We start from the raw sequence: 7,566 nt of genomic DNA, 5'->3' as shown, positions 1-7,566 counted from the left end.
AAGTCACCAGGGGACAAGTTGTAGATAGCCACAAAAAGCAGGCACAGGATCAGGGCACTCATCAATGCCACCCCCAGGGGGCTGTGGAGACAAAAAACAAGTCAGAGAGGCCAGGCCCAGTGCTGAGGCCCCACCTCACCCTGGAGAGGCCAAAAGCAGACTCTAAGAAGCTTCAGATGTTGAGGCTGAAGTGTCTGTCCATCCAGGAATTTCTCATTCCCTGAAACTGCACTTTCCCATCAAGAGGCTGTTGCCTCAGCTGTTTCCCCCTCCTGGAAACTCCTTCCAGAAGTCTCTCCCACTTGGCAAACTCTTACTCATCCTTCATAGCCTTTCATGGCTCCTCCTCCAGGAAGCCCTCCTGACTCCTTAGAAAAGATCATTGCTGGGGCGCCTGGGTGGCTTAGTCGGTTAAGCGTCTGACTTTCGCTTGGGTCATGATCTTGCGGTTCGTGGGTTCGTGCCCCGCGTCGGGCTCTGTGCTGACAGTCAGCTCAGAGCCTGGAGCCTGTTTCAGTCTGTGACTCCCTCTCTCTCTGACCCTCCCCTGCTCACACTGTCTCTCTCTCTCTCTCCTAGAAATAAATAAAAACATTAAAAAAAAAAAAAAGAAAAGATCATTGCTAAACTTAGGCCAAGTACAGAGGGGGCATCAGTCAACTCTTTCTTTTTTTAAGATTTTATTGTTAAGTAATCTCTACACCCAACATGGGGCTTGAACTCACAACCCGGAGATCAAGGGTCATGTGCCTTCTGACTGAGCCAGCTAGGCACCCCAACTCTTTCTGACTATATGATTCATCCTGTCATGTGCTGATATGCATTTGACTCAATTTGCTGTCAGTCATTCAACCCCACCAAGCTTCTCTGTGGCCAGACCCAGTTCCCAAGGCTGTCAGGTCTCTAAGTGCTCAGCACTGTACACTTCACTCTCTGAAGCTCCAGACTCCTCCCAGCTAAAGTCCAAATACTTCCAACAACTCCACCCTACCCCTGCCCTGACTAGTTGCCATCAATCAGATAAGACAGGTCACTCAGCTGCATAGATAATAGAATCCATCTTTGGGCAACCCCCAACACAAGTGGGCAGCATGGGGGGGTGGGAAAGCTATCCAGGGTCCCACACTCTCCCCTACATTCTCTTCAGGCTCCTACCTTCTCATGGACCCCTCTGACACCTGACAATCCCCATCCTGGCCCCAACAATGACAACTATAGTAATCAGATAAGACCACACAATTTGTAACCCTTAACTGTAACTATGGGATGAGGTCTACGATTATGTTCATTACACACTGAAGAAACTGAGGCTCCCAGAAAAAACCTAGTTCCAGGGGGATAGAGTCAGGAATTTGTACCCAAGGAGCCAACCCCATAGTCAAGACTCCCTCATGACTACCCCATGTCTGGAGTTGAGCTAGGTTTGGGAGTGTGAGGGGCTTGCAGATGCCTGGTACCCAGTGGCGGGATCCACAGGGCTAGGGTCTAGGGTTAAGAGCCAAGGGAAGTCACAGTACGTAGGGAAAACAGACAAGAGGCAGGGTGGGCCAAACCTTAACAGAAAAAAGTCCCAGGCTTCAGACAGGCTATAGAGGGGCCGCCATCTGGCAGGTGTGGTGGAAGAGAACGCGTGTCCCTATGTGCGTGTGTGTCAAGAGCTAGGTCATCAGGGCCTTATCTGGGGCAATACTTTGACCCTTGGTAACTCTGGAGCTGGGCACAGCCTGGGAAAACCCCAGAAACCCTCCAAAACCCTGCCCTGTGGGGGGCTCAGCTTCTTAACCTCCTTTCTCCTGGGGCCCTAAATGTCCGAGAAGCGCCCTCCATCCCCACCACTCAGTCACCCGGCCGGCAGAAAAGAGACTTCCGGCTGGGTGGGGTGTGGGAAGTTCTGGCCTAGGCCCTTTCCTCCCGGCCAGAGCTGCGCAGGGACGCTGGGCTGGGGAAGCCTGGCTCGCAGGTCCGCGCATCCTCCCTCCCCGCTGCCACCAAAGGGGCCTGGCCGCCCACCCCCGCCCCCGGAGTCCGCCCTGGCCCCTCCCCTCACGCACTGCGAGAGCGCCGAGACAAGGTTGAGCGCATAGGACAGGGGGAGGGCGCCGAGCGACACAGCGGCGATCTTGCCATCAAACTGCGGGATGTCCATAGCAGCGGCGCCTGGACCCCGGCTCGGCCTCGGCGCGGCCTCCTGGGCGCTCGTCTCTTCTGCAGTGGCGCGTCTGGGCTGGGGGAGGGGGCGTTGCCAGGGACCCGGCCGGTCCCGGCCCCGCCCCGCGCAAAGGTCGCCCCTCGCTGGGCGCTGGTCCCGCCGCGGTTCCATGACCGCTCCGTGAGCTCCCCGGGAGCCTCTGAGGCCCCTCCCCCTTGAGGCGGCCGCTCCCCGCGCCCCTCTCCTGCTTCACCCTTGCGGGACTCAGCGCAGTTCTCAGCGGCCTTCCCAGCCGCCCGGCCTCAGTTTCTCTGTAAAAGGCTAGAACACCATGTCTCCGGATTCTTCCGCTGAGGCGCGGGCCTGCAACCTGGGGCCCTGGGCCAGCAACTTCATTCTAAGGGAATTCTTTCTCCAGGCCTCCTTCTTCTGCACTTCTGCATTCTCCGTCCCAAGTACCAACCTCCACCCCGAAGGGGGCTCTTTTTATTTCCACATTCCCTAGACCTTCTTCCCCCTAGGATCAAGTGGGCACTGCCCACATGCGCTAATGGAGGAACCTCAGTTGTTTGGACAGTTCCCTTCAACGCCCTTGGATTTGAGTGTTCACGCAGTGACCACACACATTTAAGCACGTGTCCGGGTGTGAAGCTTTGGCTGGCTCTGGAGACTATCTCAAGGCAGGCAGCCAAGATCAAGGATGGAGGGTCCCCCAATGTTCATAGCAGCACTCTCCACAATAGCTAAAACATGGAAAGAGCCTAAGTGTCCATCAACAGACGAATGGATCAAGAAGACGTGGTTTATCTATACCATGGAATACTGCATGGCAATGAGAAAGAATGAAATCTGGCCATGTGTAGCAACATGGATGGACCTTGAGGGTGTTATGCTGAGTGAAATAAGTCAGGCAGAGAAGGACAAATACCATATGATTGCACGTATAGGAGGATTAGGAGGAACTTGACGGAGGAACAAGGGGGAGAAGAAGGGCGGAAATGGTGGGGGAAAGGGAGAGAGGCAAACCATGAGAGACTCTTGAATGCTGACAAAAACTGAGGACTGATGGATGCGGGGGGGAGGGGGGATGGGCATGGAGGAGGGCACTTGTGGGGATGAGCACTGGGTGTTATGTGGAAACTAATTTGACAATAAACTATTTGTAAAAAAAATAAATAAATAAAATTAAAAAAAAAAGGATGGAGGGTCCCTTGAAGGACTCTGTGACTGTATGCTGTGTTCCTTCCACGCAGCGTGGGCACCTTGTGGGCAGCTGAGGCTGCGACTCTATGCAGTGGGTGGGGTCAAAGGGAGGGAGTCCGAAAGGTGGGCTTTCCGTTAGGTGGGGATTGCTGCATTTTGGTGAGGAGTTTGGAATAGTTTTTGTCAAGAATAGATCAGGCCTGAGGCTGGGGTGTGGTGGGATACACAGAGGGAAGAGCTGAGGTAAGGCTCTGAACAGCCTACAGGTGGCTGGGGAAAATGTAAAGGGTATGGATGGGGGCGGGCAGGGGGGCGGGGACTGTAGGGTGGGGAGAGTGTCTGTCACTCCCTCCAACCAGCTTTGGACTCTTGCCCATGTGGTACTTGTGGCTTTCGAAACAGCAATAACTGCCTTTGGGGGAGCCCACAGTCTGAGGTTAGGGAATATTCTAACATCTTTTTCCCATGCAGCCCCTTGGCCTTGTGCCAACTGGGTCCCATCTCTGAGCCTGCCACCAACCTGCCAGCCTCCCTCCCTAGTTGTCTATTTCCCGTTAAGTTCAGGTTCCTCTGGGTTGACCTAAGGCTCCAGTCTCTTTTCTGGACTTTTCCCAACTCTAGCAGTGCCAACACTCCCCAGACCTCTTTCCTGTCTGCAAGATGGATTTCCTCACTCCTTAAAGCAGATCCCAATGTCCCTTCCTCCAGGTAGCCCTCTCTGCCCAGGGACCTGGCCGGGCTGATACCCTGCGGGGCCAGGGGTGTCTGGCTTAGCTCTGTCCAGCAACCTGGCCCCATCTGTGTCTGGAATGAGCCACCTGCACAAGCACACTGAATTCGGAAGCCATCCCTTCCAACTCTCCACTTGCTTGGGAATAAAATCCATTGGCTGAATCTGGCAAGCCTCCCAGTCACTGAGAATTCAATTGACGGGTGACATTGACTTGGATGGCAAGGTGCCTGGGGCCAAGGCCTGGGGTCCTCATCCCTGGAAACTCTGGCTGCCCAGGACTACTCTTGTGCTCAAGCCGAGGGACCACTGGATAGCCTCCATACATGGGAATGTCACCCCTTTGCCCTGCTCTGGGCTGTGTCCATGGAGGGGAGACAGGGTGGCATACATCATTCCAGCCTGGGCTCTGCTGTTGAGACTCCTAATACCTGGACACCCCTCACCCCTGCCTATTGAGACACTCCCCAAGCTGCCTCCATGACAGCACCTACTTCCTCTTTGCAATATGTATCAGTCTCAGGTTCACTGCCACGCCAAGGGGCAGTTCCTATCCAACCAGTCAGTGCTGTGTTTACTGAATGACAGCGAGAATGCAGGGTGGCCCAGCAGCCCAACTCCAGCTACAGTTTTCAGAGCCCATGAGCCCACAGGTGTTGAGCAGGACCCACTAGGTGCCTGTGTGGGCAGATGGGGGAGTTGTGGCGGCCCCTCAGATCTCCAAGCCATAATACATCAAGCAGCGCTCTCGGATTCTTGGGGCCCCACGCAAACTGCTCACTCAGCAGCTGCAACTGAGGAAGAGCCCCGAGGTGGTCTTAGCACAAATGTGATGTGCAGGCTCTGAAGATATAGGTTGCACCTGTCCACAAAGCTGTCTCCAGAAGGCAAGAACCCCAGGGCCTGACGCCCCAACGGCAGGACCCAGGGCAGCTGGGGCAGCCTGGGCTGCAGGCTAGGCTTGCTGTGTGTGTCTGTGTTGCAGGGGGGTGGGGGTGGGGGTGGAGGTGGGTTGTCAGCGCCACCTGCTGGCGAGGTGACTGCCATAGGTCACCATGGGTCAACATGCCTCCCACTTCTGAGGTCTGGGCCCTGTCTAGGGACTGCTTCCAACCTCCTCCTGCAGCACAGCGCTACACTGGGATGTCCCTGATGTCTCTGGTCCAGGTGCAGCAAGGTCTTGCCTGGCCAGCCCCCAGACCCTCTCAGGGGGTCCATGGATGCTCCCCTCAACTTGAACCCAGGATGATGGGGTGTGTGTGTGTGGGGTGGGGGGAGGCCATAGGCAGACAAGATGGTCTAGGTGGTTTTCTCAGGTTCCTCAGGCACTAGGCCTTCATGGCAGGATCCCAGCCCCATCTGCCCAGCCCAGCTCTGCTAAGGAAACAGGAGTGGTTTCTGGTGATGGCAAAACCAGGCTGCCATGGTGGGCAAGCACTGGAACTTTAATACACGGCACAACAATCGAGACAACAGGAAGGGCAGGGAAAAATGCAGGCCAGAACATTCCACAGTCCAGGGATGGTCGGTCGTTTGGAAAATACGTGTGTGTTTTTCCGGAATACTCAGTAGTAAGGCCGCCTGGGGTTGTTCTGTGGAAGGCAAATAAGATCAAAAGGGGAGAAGGGGAGGGAGTCAATGCTAAAGACAGCAGTTCCTCTTATCCAGAACCTTCTAGGGACAGCTGAGCTCACATCTGTCTAGGGGGAGGGCAGGTGGAAAGGTGTGGCGTTGCTGCTGAGACATGGCCTAGCTAGACTGGGGAAGGAGGGGAAGCTCTGTTATCAACACCGCCACCCCCCCTGCAGACTCTGGAGAGCCCAGCCAGAAGCCGTGTGGGAGGCTGGGGACACACGCACCAGGGGGTTGGGTCGGAAGCGGTAGGCCAGCATCATCCTCTTGCGGAAGGCCTCATACTCATCATCCTCCTTGGAGAGCTCAGCTGGCCGGTCGATGCCAAAGCCGGCTCCATCTACTGTGGTGGTGCCTCTGCAGGGGAATGACAGGGCTGAGTAAGCAAGGGGCCAGGCTGGTGCCAGCAGAAGGGTGGTAGGGGGTGTGTACACTCACTTGTTGACCGGGTTCTTGATGCCCTGGCCCTCTGAGCCCAGCCCGTCGCCCTCCTTCCAGCCCATTTTCATCAGCATCTGATAGCCGATGTTCTCCACCGTCAGCTTGAACTCCTTGTACTCAGAGTAGTCGGGCTCTCGGCCCTCCTGCAGGGCAAGGAGGTGGCTGTCATCTACCAGGGCTACAACTGTCTCAGCTCTCAGCCCTGGCCTGAATAGCCCCCACCCACCACACTGCCCACCAACAACAACCTCACCGGCTGTTGGGACCACCTGACCATCTGCCTCCTCTGCACCAGATCAGGTTCCTTGAGAACAGACCAAGATCCTCTTTCTCAGGGTCCCCAGGGCCAGACTTTGTACCAAGCTGCCTGGTGGCCAAGTCAAAGAGGGCAAGATGAGGCGTCACACAGACCTCACCCACACCATGGGGAAGATTAATGGTTCATCAGCAAAGAAAAGCCCTATGTTCCAAGGGCAATTCATTACACAGAATGCTAAAACATGTGGTCAATTAGGTGACCGCCTTGTTGATGAGGTTATGTGGTACAAAAGCAGCTTTTAAAAATCCCCCAAAAGATGGCATGGGGCGTGCCCTGTTAGCTGTCTCTCCTCACAAGCATGAGAGCATGGGAGGAATGTGAAGTTCTTGTTCTGGAGAACCCAGTCCATGGGGGCTTCTGCCTGAGAAACACTTTGCCTGTAAACTGCACCTAATTGGCTCCGCTGAAAGCAGAATTTCCCTGAAGCCCTGGGAAATGTTTCTAAAGCGGCAGCTGAGCTGTTGTTTGCTAATTCCCTTCACAGACGGTGTCTATCATAAACAGATGCCTCCTGAGGCAAGAGGGCCCAGCTCCTCCTGTGAATGAGGGGGGGGCTGGAAGCTGCCTCAGGCACCTGCCTCCTGATGCTAATAGGAGGGGCTGGGACACTTGAAAGGCTGCCTGCTGGACAGGCCTACACCAGGGGCTGGTACCTGGGGACACTCCCAACTCACCTTCAGGGCCTTGAAGGTTTCCATGAATTTCTCCAGCTCATCTGGTGGCAGGAAGTCTCCAATAAAGTGCTTGCCACGGCCCATCTTTGTCAACTGCTCAGCCCATTCTGCATGTAGAAGGAAAGGTGAGAGGAGAAAGGAAGGTGATGGGAGTGGGCTAGGTGGTCCCATAGTACAGGTATGAGTCTTGCAGGGGGAGGGGAGTCTGGGGCTGTGGGGGAATGAGGCAGATGGGACCCTAACCCAAACCCTTGCTGCACCAGGCAGCCCTGCTGAGTGCCATGTTCAAACAGCAGTGACCATTTCTTTTTCCTCTCAGGAACCTGAGGCACAGAGAAGCCAACTCTTGCCCAGCCTTATAGTTTGGTCAGGTGAATGCAGCTTCCTGAGCAAGGCCTCACCTAGGCAAGGCCTCACC

General features: G+C 55.4%; 2 protein-coding genes across 3 annotated transcripts in view; both read right to left on the bottom strand.

Moving 5' to 3' along the window:
* TM6SF2 (transmembrane 6 superfamily member 2) overlaps positions 1–2,204 on the bottom strand; it is a 12,730-nt gene extending 10,526 nt beyond the window's left edge. Inside the window, exon 1 of the mRNA XM_039228257.1 lies at positions 2,052–2,204. Coding sequence (XP_039084188.1) covers positions 2,052–2,146 — 95 coding nt within the window. The 5' untranslated portion in view covers positions 2,147–2,204. The remainder of the gene's footprint in view (positions 1–2,051) is intronic.
* A 3,277-nt stretch (positions 2,205–5,481) lies between these two features.
* SUGP1 (SURP and G-patch domain containing 1) overlaps positions 5,482–7,566 on the bottom strand; it is a 30,211-nt gene continuing 28,126 nt past the window's right edge. For both annotated transcript variants that reach the window (XM_039228216.1, XM_039228217.1), the window contains exons 11-14: positions 7,149–7,255; positions 6,153–6,298; positions 5,942–6,071; positions 5,482–5,674 (exon numbers count right to left, since the gene is read on the bottom strand). In XM_039228216.1, the coding sequence (XP_039084147.1) occupies positions 5,648–5,674; positions 5,942–6,071; positions 6,153–6,298; positions 7,149–7,255 (410 nt within the window). In that variant the 3' untranslated portion in view covers positions 5,482–5,647. The remainder of the gene's footprint in view (positions 5,675–5,941; positions 6,072–6,152; positions 6,299–7,148; positions 7,256–7,566) is intronic.

This window comes from Hyaena hyaena, unplaced genomic scaffold (genome assembly GCF_003009895.1).
Source record: "Hyaena hyaena isolate Hyena2069 unplaced genomic scaffold, ASM300989v1 scaffold_30, whole genome shotgun sequence".
NCBI lineage: Eukaryota > Metazoa > Chordata > Mammalia > Carnivora > Hyaenidae > Hyaena > Hyaena hyaena.
Note: the sequence above shows the minus strand (reverse complement) of the source record. Positions and strands in the feature narration are given on the sequence as shown.